Source organism: Cetorhinus maximus, chromosome 2, assembly GCF_964194155.1.
Source record: "Cetorhinus maximus chromosome 2, sCetMax3.hap1.1, whole genome shotgun sequence".
Lineage (NCBI taxonomy): Eukaryota > Metazoa > Chordata > Chondrichthyes > Lamniformes > Cetorhinidae > Cetorhinus > Cetorhinus maximus.
In genome coordinates, this window is record NC_135880.1 from 186385741 (window position 1) to 186411688 (window position 25948).

Here is a 25948-nt window from a genome sequence, read left to right on the forward strand (position 1 = left end):
CCATGCTGCTGTGGTACGCTTTCAGTAACGCAAATGAGGGTGTCTACCAGCAAGCCAGAGCTGACAGCAAGCTGCTCAACTTGACAAGATTGCATGCCAGGGATAAAGTGCATAATGTCCTTGTCCATGAGTTGCTGTTTGCTGATGACGCTGCGCTGGCATCCCATGTTGAAGCTCACTTGCAGTAGCTTGTAGATCACTTATCCCCAGTCTGCAAGCAGCTCAGACTGACAATCAGCGTCAGGAAGACCAAAGTTCTGGGCCAGATGGTAGAGACTCCACCTTCCATCAGCATTGACAACCTTACTCTGGAGGTCATCGATGGCTTCACATACCTTGGATCAGCAATTACCAGCAACCTTGATGCCGAAATTAGCACCAGGATTGCCAAGCTGTCATGCCAAGTGTGGACCAACAGCAAACTACCTGAAAATGCAAAGCCCCACGTGTTCCAGACTTGTGTTCTCAGCACCCTCCTTTATAGCAGCGAAACATGGACAGCTTATGCAAGCCAAGAAAAGCGGCTGAACAGGTTCCACTTCCTCTGCCTCAGATGAATAGTGATCATTTCGGCAAGACAGAGTGGTGAATATGAAAGTACACCAGCGTGCAGGGATCCCAGCATGTTTGTTGTCTTGAGTCAGCAGCAACTCCGTTGGCTGGGTCATGAGAGCCAAATGGTTTATAGCTGCATCTCCAAGGACATTCTGTATGGCAAGCTTGCTATCAGCATGAGACCATTCCTGAGATACAAGAATGTCTGTCAGCAAGATCTCAAGTTGACCAGGATCAGAGTCGATGCATGTGAAGCCCTCGCTATTGACCAGAGTGCCTGGAGACGAGCAGTCGGGAAATGCATGGAAAAGGCAGAGGACAAAAGAAATGGCCAGATGGCGAAAAGAGAGCCCTCCAGTAGGAAAAAACATCAGTCAACCTCAAGCCAACGCCATTCACCTGTGCCAGCTGCAGAAAGGACTGCCACCCACGAATAAGCCTCTACAGCCACAACAGATGATATCTAATCAAAAAATAACACACAGCCTAGGCACAGTTCTTTGCCTCCTGAGACGGACAGATGCCATCAAAGTAGAAGAGCAGAGGAACCGTGGAATGCATGCCCACAGATCCTTGAAGATAACAAGACAGGTCAAAGAAGTGCTTAAAAATGCAAAGTGGAATACTTTTGTTTTTTAGCCGAGGCACACAATGTAGGAGCAGAAAGGTTATGCTAGAACTATTTAAGCCACAGCAGAAATATTGCATACAGTTCTGGTCACCACCCACAGGAAGATGTGATGTTGCCAGGAATGGAGTTCTTTAGCTACGAGGAAGGATAGTCTGGGGTTCTTTTCTTTGGAATAGAGGAAGCTGAGTGGAGATTCAATTGAGCTGCACAAAATTATGAAGGGCCTGGAAAGGGGGGACAGGAAGGACCTGGGACATCACTAATAGATTTCAAGTAACTGGCTCAAAAATTAGAGGGGATTTGAGGAGAATTTTTTCTTCTCCCAATGTGGGTGCTTAGGGCCTGTCCCTTACTGCCTGAAAGGGTGGTAGAGGCAGAAACTCAATATTTGACAACACAATATTTGAAAACACAATTGGAAAAGCACTTGAAGCACAGTAACCTAGAAGGCTGAGGACCAAGAACTGGCAAGTGGGTTTGGGCCGTATAGCTTTTCGTAGGCTGACATGTACATGTTTGGATGAATGATCTCCTTTTGTGTCATTAATTTCCTATGTCTCTATGAGGCTATAGAGATCCAGCACCAGATGCAGAAAAATACATTTGGGATGTAAAAATTGGGGAATAGAAATCAGTTGTAACAATAAAAGAAAGAACTTGAATTAATATCACACTATACCCCATCCTAAAGATGGCACAAAGTATTTTGCAACTTGTAGAGTGATTTTTTGAATGCACTTGTGCATGCTCTGTTGCCTTTTGCAGTGGCCAATTTGCACATAGCCAAGTGCCATAAACAGTCTCCTAAATTTATGAATGAATGAACCGATAATCTTTTTTTTTGTCGTCTTGGTTGAGGAATAAATGTTTGGCTGGCTTCTAGGAGAACTTCCTGCTCTTTGAAAAGTGTAATTGGATCTTTTCAATGGATCCCCAAGCAGGCAGACAATACCTTGGTTAAGCTGAAAGATAGAACGTTGACAATACAATGCTAAAATGTCAACTCAAATCTGTAGTGAGGCTTAAACCAATAATTTTCTGACTGAGAAGTGTTACCAGCTGAGCCAAGCTGACACTTAGGATTGCAGGAGTGGATGACTTTGGTGTTCAGATATATAGGCCATAAAAATTGGCAGCATGAGCAGAGAGATCCAAAACAAAGTTTTGGCTTTGAACCTAGAGTCATTGAATATAAAATCAGTATTGTGGAGTTTGTACAAGACCTTTGTTTGGGCTGTTAGAGAATTCTGTAGAGTCTTGAGCATCTTATTATTAGAAGGATATAGACACAATCGTAAAACTACAATGTAAATGTTAGCAGCATGCAAAATTATGGTTATAAAGAGACACTTTATAGGGTTTTGGGTTGATTTGATAAAGGCCTTCAAGATTCCGAAAGGGTTTGGCATAATTTAAAAAAAAAAGACATTGCATTTACATTGGGAAAGCTTTACAACTTATAGATGCTTAATAATAAAAATGAAATAGATATTGGATAGGAGTGACTAAATACTTGGTCAAAGAGGAGGTTTTAAAAAGTATTGTAAAGGAGAAGTTTGGAAGGATATTCCAGAGAATGGCGCTTGGGCAGCTGAAGACATGGCCACTAGTGGTGGATCTAAATGCACAAATGGATGGAGTGTGAGGAACAGAGAGTGTTTCGGGGTAGGAGAGGACAGGGGATTATAGGGCTGGAGGAGGTTATAGAGGTAGGGTTTGGCAAGTCCATGAAGGGATTTAAAGACAAGAATGAGAATTTGAGATATTGGAGGTCTTGGAGCTAAAATAGATCATTGAAGATTGGGCTGATGGGACTTGATGCATTATTGGATATGGGCATACAGTTTTGAAGAGTTGGAATTTGAAGGTGGAGAATTGAAGACTGGCCAGGAGATCTTTGGAATAGTCAAATCAAGAGGTGATAAACGAGATAGTAACAAGAGAGCACAAACTTCACATAATCACAAAAAGAACTGAAGAGCAATTTATACAGTGGGTAGTTAGTATGTGGAATTCTTTGTCACAAACTGTTGTTGAAGTAGAGTCCATAAATGTTTTTGAAAGGGAGTTAAGATGGTCTCTTGAAAAGGAATAATATTGAAGGGAGCTAGCTAAGCCAAAGGAGGTTTTCAAGTGCAGAGACCTGAATCTCTCAATCCTGAAGGAAATGGGAGAGGAAAGAGCTGAAGCTTTGAAATAATATTTCAGGTATCTACTGGGAATGAATATGTACAAGAGCATTGGAAGGAGCCAGTTAAATACCCATTTAAAAAATGAAATGGAGCTAACCTGGGAATTGTTGACCAGTTAGTTTAACATCTGAGAGAGGGGAAATTTTCCAATGTTTAATTGAAGATGAATTTGCTAAATAGTTAGGTGGAGAAAATAGCTAGAAACAGCCAATATGAATTTAAGGAAGGAAGATTGTGCTTGACAAATCTGTTCGAGTCCATTGAGGACATGGTAGGTATGATGGATGATGGAAAGCAGTGAGTGTGGTGTACGTGGACTTTTGAGAAAGCCACTGACAGCATACAGAATATCACCGGAGAAGGAATATTAAATTGGGGACAGAGTAGCATACTGGATTAAAGCTAAATGGAAAGGAGGAAATGGGAGAATCGTGCTTCAGGGTAGTTTCTCATTGGTTAGAAGATGATGACCCTGTTCCACAGGAATCTCTTTTGGGATTGTTTCTGTTCGCTGTATAGCAATTATTTGGATGCAGGGCTACAGGGACTGTTTTCCAGACTTACAGACTGACTAAATAGGAGGCATGGTAAATAATTGTAGGACCACAAAGCAAAGAGAACCCTGGTAAGATAGTGGTAAGGGCAAAATAGTGGCAGATGGAAATTCAGTGTCATTAAACATGAGGTAAGGTTTTTTGTAATTAAATTTTAAATAGCAAAAATTGGGTGATCTGATGGAACACAAAGATTTCAGGATTCCAGTTAAGACCTGAATGCAGCACTTAAAGTTGGTAAAGCTATGAATAAAACTAATGGTATATGGGGTTTTATGGCCAGAAGTATAGAATATAAAAGAAATCTAATGGTGAATGTACAAAAAAAATCAGTAAGACCACAGTTGAAGTACTGTGTTGAGTTTTAGCCTTCAGACTATAGAAGGATGCTGAAGTAATAGAAACAGCAGAGCACATATTCACCGGGATGTCTGGTATGAAGTAACACTGCTGAAACTGATACAAAGGCAAAATACTGTGAATGCTGGAAATCTGAAATTAAAACTGGAAATGCTCAGGAGGTTGGGCAGCATCTGTAGAGAGAAACAGAGTTGACATTTCAAGTCGAGGTGACCTTTCAGAAACTGGATTATTTTAATTTGGTCAGAAATGAAAGAGTGATGTTGGTGAGATGGCTAAAATTAAAAGGGATGGGGCAAGGGATGGGGCAAAGTGGATCAAAATGAACTGTTTCCAGTGATTAAGAGGTCTAGAATGAGGGGGGCCTAGAAACAAGATGAAACCTAAGACCTTTAGGACAGAGAGCAGGCGAATCTATTTTGACAATATAGTATGAGCAAAATACTGCGGCTGATGGAAATCTGAAATAAAAACAGAAAATGCTGGAAAAACTCAGCAGTATTGACAGCATCTGTGGAGAGAGAAACAGAGTTAAAGCTTAGAGTCAGTTTGACTCTTCTTCAGAGCTCTGAAGAACAGACTCTAACGTTAACTCTGTTTCTCGCCCCACAGATGCTGCCAGACCTGCTGAGTTTTTACAGCATTTTCAGAATCTATTATCACACTGGACTGAGGCACTGTGGAATGTGCTACCAGAGTTAGTGACTGAAGCGAAGACTACATGAGCAGTTTAGAATAAGTTGGATAGGTGATTAGAGGAAAGGGAAAAAATGGGATATGGAAATATGGAAGGCACAATTGCGTGGGTGAAGAACAAATACCGATGTGGACTGATTGGAATGTATGGGGTCTGCATGTGTTACATGGCTTCTATGTAATTTTATGAATAGGAACGAGTGGAGTTCGACGAGCTGGCTTCTGGATATTTGATATGCTTTGGACTTTTCAGTGCTGGGATATTCAATAATCCTGTCACTGCCAGTTTTCTTATCCTTGGTAATCTATCTTTTGCTTTCCTTCTTACTTTATCAAACGGGAAAAATGAAGATTTGTAACTATATAGTGCCTTTCATGATCTCAATGTCCCAAACTATTTTTAACCCCTTCTTTATATTTAGCACATTTAAAGCCTCATTTTTTTCATAGATCCTTGTCTTCTGATTTCTCCTGGTTATTTACTGGCCCTGTTTCATTAGCTAGAACCAGACCAAGCACTGCGTTCTTCCTGGTTGATTGCAGAATCCGTTCTGGATGTAGTCTAGGATTGTCTCCACATTTTACCACAAACCTTTGTCTATCCCAGTTTATCGTAGGGTGGCTGAAGTCCCCATTATCTGAAAATCTTTCTAACTGCTTTCAAATACCTTTCTTGATTTCTTTCAGGTAATTTAATTGTCTGTAATAAACTCCCAACAGCAAGGCTATGGGAAAAAAGCAGGGAAGTGTGACTGGAATGTTCCGAGGGCATTTTAGAGTCAACCACATTGCTGTGGGTCTGGAGTCAGATTTACGATTTCTGTTTTTATGTTGCGCTTTGGATCATTTAATGTTGATCTGATATTGGGTCTCGTGACCCGATCGGCGCCATTGTGAAGGAAGTGAGGTGGAGGAGGAACTAGAAGGAACTTCAATTTTTTAAAAAACTGAAGCAATGTTCTGAATAAAGAATGTCCAACCCAAGAGTTTTATTTACTGCTAATTTCTGTGAAAAAAGCCCATTTCTTGACTCTTCAAGCTGATTATGTTTTGGGGCTTCAGGCATGCTTGCTGTGGGTGAGGCTCAGAAACTATTTTGAAGTCCATGAGATAGAGGCATTTGCTACTGCACACAGGTTAAATTGCTTTCTATGTCTCAGAGTTTGTTTGGATGAAAATACAGGACGCATAATACCTAACCTTCAGGAGGCTGACTCTGCAATCTTCTAATTAATTTTGGAGTCCCCCAAGTCTGGCCCTTGTTTGAAGCTGCAGCAGGTGAGGCAGGAGCCATTTTAAAGCCAGTGAGAGAGCCATTTTCAGCAGCAATTACTGCCCTTGACATCAAGGCAGCATTTGACTGAGTGTGGCATCAAGGAGCCCCAGCAAAACTGGAGTCAACAGCAATTGGGGGTGGGGGGGAGGGGGGGGGGGGTGGAGGGGGTGGAAAGCATTCCACTGGTTGGAGTCATATCTAGCAAAAAGGAAGATGGTTGTGATTGTTGGAGGTCACTCATCTCAGTTACAGGACATCACAGCAGGAGTTCCCCAGCGTAGTGTCTGCAGCCCAACCAAAATGCTTCATCAATGACCTTCCTTCCATCATAAGGTCAGAAGTGGGGATGTTCGCTGACGATTGCACAATGTTCACCATTCATGACTATCAGATACTGAAGCAGTCCATGTTCTAATGCAGCAAGATCTGGGCAATATCCAGGCTTGGGCTGACAAATGGAAAGTAACATTCATGCTACACAAGTGCCAGGCAATGACCATCTCCAACAAGGGGTAATCATCACCCTTTGACTTTCAATTGCATTTCCATCACTGAATCCGCCACTATGAACATCCTGGGGCATACCATTGACCAGAAATTGAACTGGACTTGCCATATAAATACTGTGGCTACAAGAGCAGGTCAGAGGCTGCAGCGAGTAACTCACCTCCTGAGTCTCCAAAGTCTGTCCATCATCTACAAGGCACAAGTCAGGAGTGTGATGGAATACTCCCCACTTGCCTGGATGAGTGCAGCTCCCACAACACTCAAGAAGCTTGACACAATCCAGGACAAAGCAGCCTCCCTGATTGGCACCCCATCCACAAACATTCTCTCCCTCCACCACTGACACACAGTGTCAGCAGTGTGTATCATCTACAAGATGCACTACAGGAACACCAAGGCTCCTTAGACCGCACCTTCTAAACTCACAACCGCTGCCATCCAGAAGGACAAGGGCAGTAGAAACATAGGAATAACACCACCTGGAAGTTCCCCTCCAAGCCACTCACCATCCTGGCTTAGAAATATATCACCATTCCTTCACTGTCGCTGGGCCAAAATCCTGGATCTCCCTTCCTAACAGCACTGTCGGCGTACTTGCACCACGGGGACTGCAGCAGTTCAAGAAGGCAGCTCAGTACCACCTTTTCAAGGGCAGTTAGGGATGGGCAATGAATGGTGGCCTAGCCAGCAACACCCGCATCCCATGAATGAATTTTAAAAAAGGTGAGACAGAAGAGTCATTTTCAAGTCCCTTATTTCGGGCATCTGTTTTTGTACTGCACTCCCATGGAATCACTTCTAAACACAAGTCAGAAATGTCCAGTGAGTGGTGGTAGTGAGTCTGCTGCTGCAAAGAAAGCAAGAAAATCTTATCAGCCTAGCAGTGAAATTGGATGTTTTAAAATGTCTTGAGACTGAAGAATGAGCAGTTGATATTGCTAGTGTTTGGGCTTTCCCCTATGTCGGTGAGAATGCTCCATAGTAACTGACAAAATCAAAGTGTGTAAGTGTTACACCTTTAAGTGCTGGCTGGGTGAGTTGGACTAGAATCGGCGACATAGAGAACATGGAAGGATACTTGTCAGTCTGGATCAAAGACCAAAACCAGTGCAGGTGCCTCTTTGTTTGATGGTCATCCAATAAAAAGCCAAATACCTGTATGAAGACTTACAGAATGAGCCAAGTGAGAATCCTCAGTCAGAAAGTTTCAATGCTAGCCATGGAGAATTCAATTTTCAAGAGGCATTCCTATCAGCACAATATTAAAATGTCCAGTGAAACAGCTAGTGTTGATACACTAGAAGCAGCTGATGAGCTCCCTGACTATTTGAAGAGAGTCATTGAAGAAGTGGCTACTTACCAAAACAAGTTTTTAACATGGGGACGAGGCTTTTTGGAAGCGTATGTCACAGACAGAAGTACATTTTGAAAGAGGAGAAGACGATGCCAGGATTTAAAGCTGCCAAAGATCGCTTACTTGTTCTGCTTGGTGGAAACACTGCACAAGATTTTAAGTTTAAGCCCTCAGTGGTGTACCAGTTGGAGACATCACAGATATTGAGGCCCCAGTTTCTGCAACCACAGAGAATCTTACTATGCTATCTCTGAGGTTCGGAGTGAAATCATCACCTCGACGAGGGAAGGCTGGCTTTGATGAAGTAGCTGAGGCTGACGTGTTGGAATTGCTTGCATCCCACAAAGAGGAATTGTCTCATGAAGATTTAATGTAACTAGAGAGTCGATGAGCTGAAGAGGAAGACCGTGCTGAAACACCAACCCCACAAGTTTTGTCAATGAAACAATGTCAGGACCTTTCTAACACATGGAAGAAGCAATGGAAATCTTCACAGAGGATGACCCCACCAGAGGACGCAATGCCTAAGTGCACAGGATCAATGATTTCATTAACTGGCACAGAGTGATCTATTGGGAGAAGCAAAAGAAAACAGTTCTTGGATAGATTTTTCGAGGTTGTTGATGATCCTGGCCCTTCATCCCATCAACTCCACCAGGACCTGGCTGTTGCACGCCGCCTTCAATTCAAAACCAAAATCACTCCAACTTTAGTTATTGAGCTTCTCAGAAGAAGAGGATCAGGATCTCAAACCCAAAACTAAGGGTATGCAGGTATCTCAATGCACCACCAGCACTGTCTTCAAAACATCCTCCAAACCCAGTAACAAGAAAGGTGGTGCAACAACAAAGTCTTTAGCCAAGCCAACATGTCCAACATTGATGTTCTAAATCACTCAAAGCCATCTCCACTGAACCAATATTTGGGATGTCCTCAAAGCATCCCTGAAGAGGTCAAACATCTCCACCAACTCATGGTGACCAACTAAAATGGGAGAAGGTTCATTTGGGAAGACACTGAAGATGGAGACACTTTGTGGGGACAGGCAGAGGCTAAGTCCATGACAGTGGAGAGAGTGCAGAAATCTCCAAGCAATTCCAAGCAAGAGACTGGTGAGTGGTTAGGAGTCACTGATTGGGTTGCTTTTGTTAGACACTGTTGTATACTCTCAGGGTGTGGTGCTGACACCCTCTGGAGGCAAGGTACCTTAGAAATAAGGTGACCTTGAGGACTTGATTGTGATTGAATATTATGTGCTGTGGGGGAAACTCCTGATTTAGTCAGGCAACAATGATCCTGTCACAGAATCACCGCAAAGAGATCAATTTTGATGATTCAGAACTGTGTACTAAGTCTTTCGTGGTCCCTTTCTGTACGAGTCATCTTTCAACAGAACCGCAAATACAGTGTAAAACCAAATAGAAAATATCTCTTGGAAAGGAACTAGGAGAGCCAGTACTACCAGGGAAGACTCTCTACATTTATTTTTTGTTCATTGTTTGATGGGAAATGGGCTTCACTGCCTAGGCTAACATTTGTTGCCCATCCCTAATTGCCCTTGAGAAGGTGTTGGTGAGCTGCTTTCTTGAAGTGCAGCAGTCCATGTCACGTAGGTACACCCACAGTGCTGCATAAAATAAACATAGCTGTATACTCATAGTGGCAATGTAAATGGTTCTTCTTATCACCCTGTTTTCTAGCAGCTTCTCTCTGAGAGATACTGGTGCAGTCTTCCCTAGAAGAGGAATTTGAGAAAGATGCAGAGCATGCTTTTTCCGAGGTTAATATATGTTAGGGCTGTGACCTTGTTAACCTCACCTCCCCTCGTTATTATCATTCTTCCATCTACTGTCACCGGTAGTTTCCTCTTTGGAAGGTAGTCAGATTTCGACTCTTAAGGATGGCAGAATGCTTTGCATAAAGGATTCAGCTCCCTAAACATCCCCATTTATACCTGTTTCCTTTAGGGGAATAACTGGATCACCATAGCCAGTGAGCCTGTAAGGAACCACTAGAATCTTAGTCCAGTCTTCAAGGGCTGGAGGAATCACAGCAACTAAGGTTTGACTCCAACCTCAATGTTCCCAACTGTGGAATAGAGCCATTCCTCCAGATCGCATATCAATCACAAGAAGTAACTTTGGTGAGGTTTCCTGTGCCTGCCTGAATATGGCGCACTTTTAATCCTGGAGTGTTTTTGTTAGATATGCAAGGTGTCCGCAAAGTAGATTGATATTGAATGACCTGGCAAATCTTGTCAGAACATTGTATAATATCCCAGCTACAGATGCTCCCCCAACTTTTTTTCTGAAAATGCAAAGTCTATCATGCAAGCGTCAAATTGGAGTTCCCAAAACATAGTTGCATATACATGGATACACTTGAACCACAAATTTGCAAGAAATGTTTGTGCTCGAATGTCTCCACAAATGTAGGCAATCACCAAAACAAGTTAACATCCCCATTGCACTCCTCTTGTTTGTTGAGGAATATGCACAGCTTTCTGTGGGCAAGCTCTCAACGTTAGCAAGATTGTATTATCTGGCATTGTTATGCCAAACTGCATGGCTGTGCCTAGCATTGTTCCCAATCAGCAACCTCTGATCGATGGGAAGGATAACTTTGCTGAACAGGTTGAGAAATTTCCAAAAGCAGTGGAAGAACCTAGGAATAATTTTAAGGATGGCTAAGAAAAAGCTTGACTCCCTTCTAAAGTCACTGCTCAATGAGCAGCACAGCACACCCTTGGATTTTCAGTTTCCCGCACAACAATGGCTTATATCATGACCCATGCGTCAATGACCTTGCCTGACTTCTCAGCAATGAATGTGTCTTTCTACCCAAACTCCTCACCACTTACTAGGTGATGCGTACAGAAGTTTCTTGGCAAATGCATGGACTTTTGAGATGTTCGGAAATGGTGTCACTATACTTATGTTTCATTGGTTAGTCCAATCATATCACTTGTTTGTCCTTATCATGATAGTTATGTTGCTGGCATCAGGGAAATTTCAAAATCATTCTGAACAGAAGGAACAATGTTTCGCCCAAGATAATTTGTAATGATCAAGAAGTCAAGAGGCTTGTCTCAAGAGTAGAGTTCATAATTTTCAAAAGTTGTTAGTAGAAAAAGTTCAAAATGGTCATTCTGCCTCAGATTATTCAGGTATATCTAGGGGACTGGATTGTGGTAATAGACCCAATAGATATCAACTCCCTTATCGCAATGCGGGTCTGTCGTTGAGCATTTCTGAGATTGCTTTTGCCTTTGGAAACAACGGTTCTATCTGGTCCCTTAGCAGCATCCCAGGTTATTACTAACTGCCTGTGCACACTTGGTGCATCAGAGAATATTGTACTTGCTTATTTACACTGAATTGAACAACTGTTTCATTAGATTTCAGAGTCTTAACACCAGGGATAGGCAAGGTTGCGGTAGTATTCTGCCACTTATAGTTGTTCACGAAATGTTGAAAATTTATGGATCTGCTTGCTTTTTGCTCCCAGGGCTGATTCCTGTATTTTTACAAGAAAATAGATTATTTGAAACAAAAGCAAAATGCTGCAGATGCTGGAAATCTGAAATAAGAACAGAAAATGCAGGGAAAACGTAGCAGATCGGGAGGCATCTGTGGAGAGAAACAGAGTTTACTGAGTTCCGATTAAATGTCATTAACCTGAAATGATGTTTCTCTTCACAGACGCTGCCTGACCTGCTGAGTTTTTCCAACAATTTTTGTTCTTATTATAATGGATTAGTTGAGGCGGGGGGGAGAATGTTGCTGGGGAATGTCTCCTTGCCAAAGGTTTCAGTTTGTTTTTCCCCAATTCCCCCAATCTCATGTATAGTATGAGAGATATGAGCGGAAGGGATTACTGATGTTCGCCACCATTCATCGCCTTTAACTTGTGATCAAACATCATAGCAGTGAGTGAGGAGAGTATTCTACCAATCATAGGAGAGTATTCTACTAATCATAGGAGAGTATTCTACTAATCATAGGAGAGTGCTCTCATAGTTGAGGAGCCAATATTGCATTGCAATCCAGGAATGCTTTGGCTGAGAACTTGTGATTGAAAAGCCAATGTGTTGCAATTGGATCTCTCACTACTGAAAACTGACAACTTGCTCAGTTCATGCAGGCACCCACTAATGATGCTTATAATACAAGATGCAATCATGTTTAAGTAAGTTGGTCAAAGTTAGTACTGTGGCCCTCACATTATGGAATGCATCCAACGAAAAGCCAGCTCTACTCACATTCGTACAATGGCTACTTTGGTCTTTCATGAACTGTTTGTGTTTGGTTTATTGATTGATCACCTTCAAATGTTGCATCCTATTTCGCCTTCACAAGACCTTCTATTGTGAACCTTTATTTAATTCTTCATAAGTTAATTTATTTGCTGTTTGATTAACTGAGGACAACACTTTTGTTGGCTTTAGTCCACCCATAGAGTCAGTGACCTGGTAGCTGTCAGCATACATTAGCTGTATCTGATTTGGTATTCACACCGGAGAGGATTTCTTTGCGTTTACTATGAGTCGTTACTCAAGGTTGCTTCCCAGTTTTTTGTGCCAGGATATTGCCCAATTGTTTTATCTGCTGTCAAACCTGTTGGAGAGTTCATTTCACTGTGTAGGTGCTTGTAAATCATGGGCAGAACCTGCTGTTCGGCATGTGGGGGCGGGCCTTGCACACCAACGGGTAAAATGATGCGCGGTGATGTTGGGCGTGCGTGCCGACGTCATCGCGTATTATTCTGACCTTCAGTTCGGTGGGCGTGCACGGAGTCGGCTGCGCGCCCGCCGAACTCTCAAAGGCCTTTTAGGGCCATTAATGAATTAATTGAAGTATTTGTCAGGGCTGCCCATCCAACCTTAAGGTTAGCGAGCAGGCGAAGAGCCCAGGCATTTTTCATGCAACCTCATCCTTGGGCAGAATGAGGTTTCATGAAGGGTTTATTAATTAGATAAAATGTTTTATGAAAATTTATAAACATGTCCCAGCTCATGTGACAATGTCACATGAGGGGACATGTCTAAGTAATTTTATTTTTTTGTTTTTCCAATGTTTTACTATGAAATTAACCCCCCTGAGGCAGCTCCTTGCCTCAGGGAGATTTCTGCGCTCTTTCACGTGTGTCCCAACTCTCCTTCCTCCCCCCCGCCCCACAGGTAGTGCTCAGTGCTTCTGGGTACGTGTCATGCTGGGCAGGCCTTAATTGGCCTGCCCATGTAAAATGACGGCGCGTAGCTGATCGCCGCCCACGATCAGCTCCGCTCCCGCCCGACAGGGAGAAAATTCTCCCCCATGAGTTACAGGCCTGGCCAATGTCAGAAACTAAACAATTTTTTGGAAATGCTGTGTCTGTTGATTTGCTGTTGTGCAAAGGCACAAATTAATAGATAAATACGTGAATGATTGAGTACAATTGGCATTTTTAACATTCTGTAGTCTGGAATTCATCTTGAGATCCAGATTAATTGCAAAATTGCCAGATGAAGTAATCCTTATGTTTTTACTAACTATCTGGAACACAATACCTGAAAGAGTGGTCTAAGTAGATTCCATAAGAACTTTCAAAATTCAGTTGTTACATGTACTTGGAAGAGGACTAATTTGCAGGGTTACAGGGAAAAATATGGGATTAAAATTTCAAAGAGCAGGCATAGGCATGGTGGGCTGAAAGGCCTGATTGTTATAAGATACTGTATTTCTATGACTGTCTAGATTTTTGACTGTTGTACCACAATCGTGTCTTTCATGGGCCTCTGCTGACTATTGGAGTTAATTCACTACTGAAGGTCGTTGGGAAGCTAAATTGACATTGTATCTGCCTGTTCAAGATCCCATGGCACTGTTTGAGGGAGAACATGAGCTTCTCCCCAGTGTTCTGGCCAATAATTGTCTGAAACAACATCAATAAAACAGATTATCTGTTCATTATCTTGTTTGTGGGAATTTGTGCTATGTTAGAGCAGTGACTACGTGTCAAAATATTTCATTGGTCGTAAAGCACTTTGGGACCTAAGGATATGAATGGCACTTTATAAATGTGAGTGCTTTTTTGCAGTGCTGTATACTAGCAATATGAAATTAGCAAAAGATTCCCTTGATTTTTAAATTATGCAGACTAATCTAATGTGTATTCCCAGCAAATTAACTTGGTCTAATTCCTTTAGACTTTAGCCCCTTTCCTGTAATACAAAAAGCATTGCATGTATATAAGATCTGGTAGCTTGGTTGAGCTTCCCTGGCACTCAGTGGGGACACTGAAATTGATAAATTTAAGGCTCCCTTTCCACTCCCTCCTCCCAAAACCCACCTCATTCCCAAAATCCAGTATTCCAATACAGTTGATTCTGCTGTAAATTGAGAAACTTGGCCTTCAGGAGTTCTGAGTGACTTAAATCCTCTCACCCCAGGAAGAGAGTACTGACCCGGTGCAGGCCTCACTGTAGCAGCTACTGGCCTAATTTATTTCTTTACTGTGTATATGTGGTTATTTCTAACGAGATATTTTGTCTATCCAATACAAATATTTCAAATCTATTTTGTTCTTGTGTTACACCCCCTCTCTTATTGTTCTCATCAGTAGAAAGCTCATTTCTATCTCTAAGTTTGTGTTTAACGTAAAAGATTATTTTCAAACAATATACAGTGCCCAGCAAAGTGACATTTCTTGAAAAATTAGAATCAGCGTTCACATTGAAGCAGAATATAAATGCATTTTTTTTGTAGGTAACCACTGAGATGTTTTGTGTTTGTTTCTTCCTTAGTCCTAAGAGACCAGGAAAAAAACTGGCCCTGCTACGAGTGTAACCGTCGGTTCACCAGCTCTGAGCAGCTCCAGCAACATCTCAACATGCATGATGAGAAGCTGGATTTCTTCAGCAGGTACACCTGTGAATGCATGTAGAATCATCACAGCCACTCCCAGCTATCTGTTTCCCTGTCTTGTCTCTGTGTCTCTTGTGTGTGTGTGTGCGCCTCCCTCTTTCTATTTGCCCTTTGCCCCCTCTTTGTGTTTGTCTCTCCCTCCCTGTTTTTGTGTGTCTGCGTCTATCCTTCTCTCATCCCTTCTCTTTTGTGGCTTCCAAAGCTGTTGACAGTATTTCAGATGTATCCTCACCATTTGTTTTGATAGCTCTTAATTTAACCCTAAAACATTTATTTGCTGCCTAAATACCATAAGCTCCAATTTTTTTAACCAATTTTCTATGAAGGACTTTGATCAGCTGTTCTCTGAATGTCCATTTAAACTCCACTACTACACACTACCTGGATAAATACCTTGTTATTCCCTCAATCAGGTTAACCACACATGGCCTGCATTTCACAAACACAAATCTGCATTAACCATCTCTGATCAATCCATACCTTTCTAAGATTTAATTTTTCCTTTACCTTTAGTTATGGTCTTTACTAATATTCCTACTGATGTGAATCTAACATCAGTAGTTACAGTAGTAGTAGTGATACAGTTGCTAACTCATCCCAATTTCCCATTTTAAACATAGGAATTGCTAGGCAGCAAATGAAGAAGATCCACATAGTTCACCTTATACTATCCTGGCAGCTGCATGACCCAACTATAATGAAGTTGTTATCTCATCTTGGCAATCAATCTCCATCAATTAGCCCATACAGTCCCAGACATGAGGTTGGAAAAACTATTGTGGAGGAAAATTTTGGGAACCATAAGTTCAAAGTTACCTATTCCTCCCAGCCTGTTAAACATGCTACATTATATCTCAAATTACTCATATATCATAGCCTAAAATATTGAACCAAATTTTGCTGTTAAATTACCAGGGAGGCACATTTGGCGCTTTGCTTGTTAGCTTTGTAAAAATAGTTTCTTGCGCTCTGGCTCACCCATTGGCATGTATTGAATGGTGTGTGTTTGCTATATTTGTGCAGATGATAAGAACTGAATCTGCAATAGATATACAAGCATAAGTACCTTCTTACTGATATTGTAAGAGCTAATGACTGCCAATCAACCTACCTGGTACTGAAAAGTAATTAATTTAAGTATGGATTATCTTTCTCTCAGGTTCTGAATTGTTTTAGGAGAGTTAAAGCTGTCAGCGTAGAGTTTTTGCTAGTTAGCAGCTGAAATTGGTCAAACTGTGCATTGGGTGGTAGAATTGTAAGTGTAAATCAAATTTCCACAATCTTCAACATTGGTTTAAAATACATTTCATAGAATTGTAGAAAGTTTACGGCACAGAAGGCACATGATGTCCCACTGTGTCTGCGCCGGCCGAAAAATGAGCCACTCAGCCTAACCCCACTGTCCAGAATTTGGTCCGTAGTCCTGCAGGTGGCGGCACTTGAGGTGCATGTTCAGACATCTTTTAAATGAGTTGAGGGTTTCTGCCTCTACTACCCTTTCAGGCAGTGAGTTCCAGACCCCCACAATCCTCTGGGTGAAAACATTTTTTCTCATCTCCGCTCTAATCCTTCTACCAATCACTAAAATCTATGCTCCCTAGTCACTGACCTCTCTGCTAAGGTAAATAGGCCCTTCCTATCCACTCTATCTACACCCCTTACAATTTTGCACATCTCAATCAAATCGCCCCTCGGCCCCCTCTGTTCCAAGAAAACACAGCCCCGGCCTATCCAATCTTTCCTCATAGCTGCAATTTTATCAACCTGTCCTGCTGCCTTCAGGGATCTTTGGACGTGCACTCCACGATCCCTCCCTTCCTCTATACTTCTCAGTATTCTCCCATTTATTGTGTATTTTGTCACTGGAAGCCAATACCACCTACAAAACCAGCTGTGCCCCCAGACTGAAATAAGTAGGATGGAGAGTTTCTACTGATTGCACTCATTTTGGCGTTTGAGGAGGCTCTTCAAATTGAGCTTGTTTTTTAGGTGCACAGGAACTAGTTTTCAATTTTTTTTTATATTAAAGATACTTAATTTAAGAAGAAACTTACTAGTGTATACCAATAGAACAAGTAAATGATTCAGTGTCGTATTTTTGTCATTTTATATGACTTATATCAGGTTACTCGCAGATGGAGGACCACTCTTATTAAAAATGCAATGTTTTTGTGATAAATCCTTTTCAATTATGTTAATAAAATTGTGCCAGGTTACTACATGAAAGTAGATCAGTGGCTATTTGAAATGCAAAGTAAAAAAATTAAATTCTATTTTGCTGATTCATGGTAGATTTTTATCTTTGTGATTGTGCTGATGATTGAGAGTAGACTGATAGAGCAGCAATTGCTGGATTGGATTTATCCAATTTTATGGACAGGACAGACCTGGGCAACTTTCTGTATTGTTGGGTAGATGTCAGTGTTGTTGTAGCTGCATTGGAACAATTTGGCTAAGGATTTGGTTAGTTCAGGAGCCCAAGTGTTCAGTACTATAACCTGGGATGATGTCAGGACCTATGTTTAGACTTTGGTGTGTTTGGTGCATTTAGCCATTTCTTGATCTCGTATGGAGTGAATCGAATTGTGTGATGGCGGGGAGCTCAGGAAGAAGAGGGAGTCCTCTGGCACCACTGCCATATCCAAGGAGGATTGAAAGATTGTGGCCAAAGCCTCCACCATTTCCACCCTTACTTCCTCAAGAACATATGATGCAGTTCATCTGGATAGGATAACTTTTCTACCTTTTGCAGCGCCTTCAATCACATTTGTACCTCCACTTTACTTACTAACATTGCCAATGATAATATCTATGTAATATTATAGAATAAATTATTTCCCTTTTTTATTATCCATGTCAGCCATGACTCAGTTGGTAGCACACTTGCCTCTGAAGCCCAACATTCTGGGTTCAAGTCCTACTTCAGGGCTTGAACACAAATATAAAGGCTGACACTCCAGTACAGTAACGAGGGATTGCTGAGCTATTGGAAGTGCTGCCTTTTGGATGAGACCTTAAACCAAGGCCCCATGAGCCTGCTTTGGTGGGTGTTAAAGATCCTATGGCACTATTTCGACGAGGAGCTGTTCAGATTTTTATCCAAATCAATTTCTCTCCTCCCTCCTTCTATATTGACAGCATCCTCTTTTTTTGGTGTGTGTTGTTATCTGCATCCCTCTTTCTATGTAAGATGACAGACATGTGACGAATTATCTCCAGTATCCTGGCCAAAATTTATCCCCTAACCAGCATCACAAAAACTTCCAGATAATCTGATATCACATTGTTTGTGGGAGTTTTCTGAGTGCAAATTAGCCACAGCATTTCCTACATTACAACAGTCGCTATATTTCAAAATGAGAAAGCACTCCATTGGCTGTAAGATGCTTTGAGATGTCTGGTGGTGGTGAACAGTGCTATATAAATGCTAGTCCTTTTTATTTTTATCCAAATCAATTTCTCTCCACCCTCCTATATTGATAGCATCCCCTTTTTTTGGTATGTGTTGTTATCTGCATCCCTCTTTCCATGTAAGATGACAGACATGTGACAAATCTATTGGATGGGATAGTACCATCTGGTGACAGATGCAAGTCCTCATTTAACACCTCAGCCATGCCCTCTGTCTCCACAGGAAGATTTTTTTTTGTACCTAATCGTACCCAGCCTTCCTTTGACTACCCCTTTTCTGTTCAGATGTTTAAAATGAATTTTGAGTTCCCTTTATGTTGTCTGCTAATCTTTTCTCATACATTCTCTTTGTGCTGTTTTATTTTGTTTTTCAGCTCTGCACTTTCTATATTTTACTTGATGCTCTATTGTATTATGAATCTCTGACACTTATCATAAGCTTCCTTTTCCTGCTTCATTTTTATCTCAATTCCTTTAGCCTATGAAACTCTAGCTTTGGATACCCTTCCTTTCTCACTCATGAGAATGTGTCTCATCAGCTCCCAAGCTGTATGTTCCATAAAGCCCTCCCAATGCTCATTTCCCTGCAAAATGTTCCCAAATGGTGGGAGCCAAACTCATGACGTTTGGGTTGCTAGTCGAGGACAACATGTGTCACCCTAATATAGAAAGGATACAAAAATAATGGGAAAAGTGTACCATAGGTTTTATTGGACATCACTAGTGTTGAACGGTTATAGTTGTGATAAGAGGGATGAGAAGCTGAGGCTTTCCTCCCTGAAGCTATCTTCCAGGGACATGTACTTGTCCCTAGAACACTCTGCTTCAGTCAGGGATGCTGCTTTTTCTAGTTTGTGCTTCACTTTGTCAAATGTCTTACCATACCTGATCTCTGATAGGTCAAAGTGCAGAGGTCGTGGCCGAGGAAGGAGGCGGTTTGGTCCAGGGAGACGACCAGGCCGTCCACCAAAGTTCAACCGACAAGAATCAGCTACGGAACAGAGTGAGGTAAAACTGATATTCAAACCAAGCCTCCTGTTAAACCTTCTGAAATAGTAAGCCTGATTAAAGATAGCTGCAGCTATACCGAACAAAATAGCATTACTTTACAAAGCTTGAAGTTCAATATGCAATGAAAATGACTGTTCATTCCTTGAAACAAACTCTACCTCTCCATATTGGTTAGAATTGCTATGATCCAAGAGGAAAAAAGCCTGCAACTCCCTTTTTTCATGGGTGGCTGGTTGTAATGGCCTCACTCTGAACCAGGCTTTCAGTTCCTGCCTGGCTGAGGCAGCAACGAGAGCTAGAGCACTAAAGCATTCTGTTAAAGAATTAAGTTGATGAAAAAGGAGCTCCCCGGGCAGCTCATTATGTCTCAAATGATCACTTTTTGAATTCAGATAACGGCATGTTCAAGCTTTATCTGTGATGTGTGTTGAACTAGGTTCCCTCAACTTGGGCCATGATTGGGTTAAAAACATCATCCTCTGCACCCATGAAATTGTGGAGGACGAACTCCCCATAAATGCTGAATGGTCTGTTTCTGTGCTGTATATCCTATGTAAAACAAAATCAACCTAATCTGCAGGGAGAGAGAGAGGAATCCACTGTGAAGAATCCAGGAATCTCTAAAATATTTAAAAACAGAAGGCTGAGGAACCAAGAGGGACATAAAAGTGAGCAGAGTTGGCAAAGCCAAATGCAATCAAACAAGTTTTCCAGAGAAACAACAAGAGGGTTATCAAGGGTTATCAAATGACATTTGATGTGAAACTGAGGAGGAACTATTAATGGAACCTATGAAAGGATTATTTTCTGGCAAAATTCACTGTGGAAGAGATTTGGAGCATGTCACTCATCATCGGTACTGCAATCTCAGTTAAATATTATGCCATCACAAGGACTGGGCGAAAGGACTCAGAAGTAATATATCCTAGGATGCAGATAGTGTATGTCTAAGGGTGCTTAGCGTTGTGATTAGCATTGAAAGTATTGATAATCATCATGACAGGAGAAGGTCCCACTGAATTGGAAATAAGACAACTACCTGTTGTCAAAACCTGATGAAGCAAACCCAAATATGAGCCTATGCAGTCAACAACAGGCAAAATAATGGAATTGAATATCAGCAGGAAATTTCAGGATTACTTGTATGAAAATAACTAGTAAATGTCAGCCAGCACAGTTTTGGAAAGATAGATCTTGCCTGCCAATCTCCTTGTTTGTTTTAAGGATATGATGTGTCAAGTTGAGAATGATGCATCTTCCAGGAAGCTGCTAATTTCATGCTGGAGTGATAGATACCTGCAATGATCTAAGTAGCTTAATGGAGGCAAAACCTTTGAATCATGCTGTCAGATGTTAGGATGAACAGTAAACTCGTTGAGCCAAATAACCCCTTATCTTAGCTGTTGACAATTTCAAACAAAATCTATAAATGCTGCCCAGGAATATTTCTGCCTATTTGAATTGTGGAATTACTCCCAACTCAAGTACATGTATTTTGAATTAAATACCTGGAAATGCTGAAACATTGGATCTCTAATTAACATGTTGGTGTATATGTTTATTAACAAGCAGTTTATACACTGGAGAGAATCCTTTAACTGGGTGCATGATGTGCCTTGCTGTTAAATATTGTTGCTGTGGCCACTGATTTGATTATAGCAATGATAGCCAATTACATGGTGCCTGTCTAATGTTAACTTCTTACAGCTTTATTTACAACAAACTAGTAGAGATTAGTCACTGACTTACTTGATACCAACCTTTTCTGCAGTTCACCACTGCAGATAGTGGCTGAGGAATGACTATAGTGTCCCTGTGTAGGTTCATTTCTCATGTCGTTCTATTCTGACAGACGTTGCAGTTTGCTATGAAGCGTCGCTTCGAAGACACGGACGAGCCTGTGGCCAATGGAATGAATCAAGAGGAAGACTCTACAATTATCTCTGAGCAGCCGGAAAATGATTCCAGTGTTGCTAATAACACAACTACAAGCCCTGGAGAGGAAGTGCGGCGCAATAAACGAATACGGGTAATGGCCAACGTTAACCATAGACGATTAAAAAGAATGTTACATTTCCATGAATTGTAGCAACTATTTGAATAGGAGCTGTAGCCAAGAAATGGCCTGTCTATCTTGTAGTTGGTTTGAGATCTATAGCATTATTGCTGTTGGTATTGGCAAGAATGATGTAGGGATCATGCTGTCAGTCGAGCTGATTAATATTGCTGGACTTGTCTCATTTTTAGTTCAAACAGACAAATGTTGATTGAAGGTCATGGGGTAGGTGTTTTTTACTTCCTGACTAGTACTCTGGCAGAATGGATTGCCCAACTTTCATCCCATTGAATAATCAGACAGGTGCTGTAACAGCCGGGTGATTCTTTCTGCACAGCATCACCCAGGCGGTGGGAAGGAATGTCTAATGCTGCAGATCTTCACCTAATTTTATGGTGAGCTTTCCAGAGCACATACCCTCCTGCTGAAGTTTGGTCAACTCTTGGGACTATCTTTGTTGCTTGATTGAGGCTCTTTGGCATTGAAGCTGCACTCATAATAAAATTGGTGATCTCATGTATATAGTAAGCTTTCAAGTTTAAATTAAATCAGTTCACTTTTAATTCATAAAACGTACTTGAGCAAAATTTCTCAGTTAAAAGAAAAACTTTTAGAAAATACAATCTGTCTAACAGAGCATTCAGTAATGCACTGTGACAAAGTTTCACAATTCCGTTGGCTCACAAGAATGATTTTATTGTTGGAATTGCTTGTGATGGTGAAAGGATTATATGTCATAGAAATACTATGCATTGACAAAGGCCAATTTGTGCCCTTGAAAGAGAGCTGGCAGTGCTACTCTGTGAAACTCGCCTAAGGATTTGTCAGGAATCTGATTTCGTATAGGTCCCTTATCTGACCTTGACAGCAGACAGATGCTGGATAATATCAACCTGATGAATTAATACTAAGGATGTGACACCTTAACTTTGCACTCCGATGCCTCTCAAAGATTGCTGAGATTGCACTGAAGTTTTCTGTGCCCATATCTGTACCGGTTACAGCATTTCTTGACTGCATTGCCTTGTTGTCTTGTCTAGCTTTCTATTCAGTTTGTCTAAATGTTAACTAATACTTTCACTAACCTAATTTTGTCTAATCTGTATGCTGAATCTGCATTTGATTGTTTCTTTGAAGTTGCTTGCAGTTAAATGACTGAATGGCAGGCTTGGTTGTAGTGTTTAACTTGATTTTAGTATTTTCTTTTTCCATATGCTTCGCAGTTGGATTTCCAGGTGGGTTTTTCCTTGACTGAGGCACTTAATAAGCATGTGGGAACAACCATGGTGGGCTTTGGGCATGGATACAACAGAATTGAAGGTCATTTGTCTAGCTTCTGTATTGTGGGGTCACATTACACAATCGTTTAGTGATATGTGAGAGCTTCTTGATTTGTTTCTGTGTTGTGTTACACTTCAATGTCCTAGCATTGAGCAATAAATTCCTCATTAATGTTTGCCAATGAGCACCTCCTAATGCCATGCTGTGCCATTTCTACTCCATGTACGTGAGTGTTTTCATATTGCAGATATAATTATTTAAGTTGTGGGATATTTTTGCATTATTTTGGTTAGTCCATAGCAAACAAGTATTTGGTTGACTTCATACGAACATAGGAGCTCGAAGAAGGAGTAGGCCACTCGGCTCTACGAGCCTGCTCTGCCATTCAACAAGATCATGTCTAATCTGATTTTAACCTCAACCCCACATTCCTCCCTATGCCCAATAACCTTTCACCCCCTTGCTTATCAAGAATCTATCTACCTCTGCTTGAAAAATATTCAAAGATTCTGCCTTCACCACCTTTTGAGGAAGAGAGTTCCGAAGATTCATGACCCTCTGAGAGAGGGTCTTTTCTGTCTTAAGTGGGCGACCTCTTATTTTTTAAACAGTGACCCCTAGTTCTAGATTCTCTCACAAAAGAAAGCGTCCCTGCACATCCATCCTGTCAAATCCCGCCATGATGTTATATGTTTAAATCAAGTCGTCCCTTACTTCTCTAAACTCCAGCGAATACAAGCCTAACCTGTCCAGCCTTCCCTCATAATACAACCCGGCCATTCCTGGTATTAGCCAAGCAAACCTCTCTGAACTGCTTCCAACGCATTTACATCTTTACTTAAATAAGACGACCAATTCTGCACACAGTACTCCAGATGTGGTCTTACCAATGCCCTGTACAACTGAAGCATAACGCCCCCCTACTCTTGCATTTAGTTCCCCTTGCAATAAACGATAACCTTCCATGAGCTTGCCAAATGAATTGCTGCACCTGCATGCTAACATTTTGCGATTCATGCACTAGGACACCCAGATCCCTCTGTATCTCAGAGCGCTGCAATCTCTCACCATTTAGATAATATGCTGCTTTTTTATTCTCCCTGCCAAAATGGACAATTTCACATTTTCCCACATTATACTCCATTTGCCAGATCTTTGCCCACTCACTTAACCTATCCATATCTTTTTGTAGCCTCCTTATGTCCTCTTCACAATTTAATTTCCTCTTTATCTTTGTGTCGACAGCAAATTTAGCAACCGTACCTTCAGTCCCCTTCATTCAATTCATCTATATAAATTGTAAAGAGTTAAGGCCCCAGCATTGACCCCTGCAGCACACCACTCGTCACTCTTGCCAACCAGGAATGAGCCATTCATTCCTCCTGTTTCCTGTTAGCTAGCCAATCTCCTGCCCATGCCAGTTTGTTACCCCCTGTACCATAAGCTTCTGTTTTCCATAAAAACCTTCATTGTGGCACCTTGTCAAATGCCTTCTGAAAATCTAAGTTCAGTACATACACTCTCCTTTATCCACAGCACCTGTTACTTCTTCAAATAACTCCAATAAATTGGTTAAACCTGGTTTCCCTTTCACAACACCATGTTGACTCTGCCTGATTACCTTGACTATCTAAGCGCCCTGTTATAACACCTTTAATAATAGCTTCTAACATCTTCCCTAAGACAGATGTTAGGTTAACTGGCCTGTGGTTTCCTGCTTTCTGTCTCCCTCCCTTTTAGAATAAAGGAGTTACATTAGCTATTTTCAATCTAATGGAACCTTCCCAAATCTAATTAATTTTGGAAAATTAAAACCAATGCATCAACTATCTCATGAGCCACTTCTTTTAAGACCCTAGGATGAAATCTTTCAGGACCCGGGGACTTGTCAACCCACAGTTCCAACAATTTTCTAAGTGTCACTTCCCTGGTGATTGTAATTTTCTTCAGTTCCTCCCTTCCAATTCCTAATTTACAGTTAGTTCTGGGATGTTACTTGTATCCTCTGTAGTGAAGACCGATGCAAAATACCTATTCAATTCATCTGCCATCTCATTTTCCATTAATTCCCCACTCACTTTCTATAGGACCAACATTCACTTTGTTACCTCTTTTCTTCTTAAAATATCTATGGAAACTCTTACTATCTGTCCTTATATTTCTAGCTAGCTTTCTCTCATACTCTAGTTTTCCTTCTAGTCATTTTTCACTGTTTTTGTATTCTGTCCAATCTTTCTGACCTGCCACCCATCTCTGCATAATGAAATGCTTTTTCTTTAAGTTTGATACTACCTTTAACTTTTTTAGCTAACCACAAATGGTGAGTCCCCCCCTTAGAATTTTTCTTTCTAAATGGAATGTATCTATTCTGTGTATTCTGAAATATTCCCTTATATATCCATCACTTCATCTCTATTGACCTATTCCTTAACCGAAGTTGCCAGTTCACTTTTGCTAGCTCTGCTTTCATACCCTCATAATTGCCCTTATTTAAGGTTAAAATATTAGTCTTAGGCCCACTCTTCTCTCTAATGAGAACCATAACTCACTTCTCCCACACCAGTCTTCGAGCCATGGATTCATCTTTCTAATTTTATTTGCTCTATGCCAATTTGCACGTGGCTCAGGTAATAATCCAGAAATTATTACCTTTGAGGTCCTGCTTCTTAATTTAGTGCTTAACTCCTCATACTGACCATACAGAACCTCCTTCCTCATCCTATCTATGTCGTTGGTACCTACATGGACCATGACAACTGGAACCTCCCCCTCCCACTGCAAATTCCTCTCCAGCCCTGAGCAGATGTCCCGAACCCTGGCCCCAGGCAGGCAACACGACCGTCTGGACTCTCGCTCTTTGCTGCAGAGAACAGTGTCAATCCCCCTCACTATACTGTCCCACACTACCAACGCGTTCTTTTTTGCTCCCCTTACTTGAACAGCTTGCTTTACCATGACGCCATGGCCTGTCTGCTCATCTACCTTCCAGACCTCGCTTTCGCCCACACAGGTTGTGAGCACTTCAAACCTGTTTGACAATTGCAAAGCCTGAAGCTCCTCCACTACTCTCTGCTCGGTCCCATTACCTGCCTCCCTCATGGTCACATCCTCATGTCCCTCAATGCTGACCAAAACAGACTACTCTATTGTAAGAGGTGT

General features: G+C 41.4%; 1 protein-coding gene across 2 annotated transcripts in view; it reads left to right on the plus strand.

Annotated features, from left to right (window-relative positions):
* prdm10 (PR domain containing 10) overlaps nucleotides 1–25948 on the plus strand; it is a 200775-nt gene that overhangs the window by 97840 nt on the left and 76987 nt on the right. For both annotated transcript variants that reach the window (XM_078530687.1, XM_078530696.1), the window contains exons 10-12: nucleotides 14910–15027; nucleotides 19341–19449; nucleotides 21305–21481. In XM_078530687.1, the coding sequence (XP_078386813.1) occupies nucleotides 14910–15027; nucleotides 19341–19449; nucleotides 21305–21481 (404 nt within the window). The remainder of the gene's footprint in view (nucleotides 1–14909; nucleotides 15028–19340; nucleotides 19450–21304; nucleotides 21482–25948) is intronic.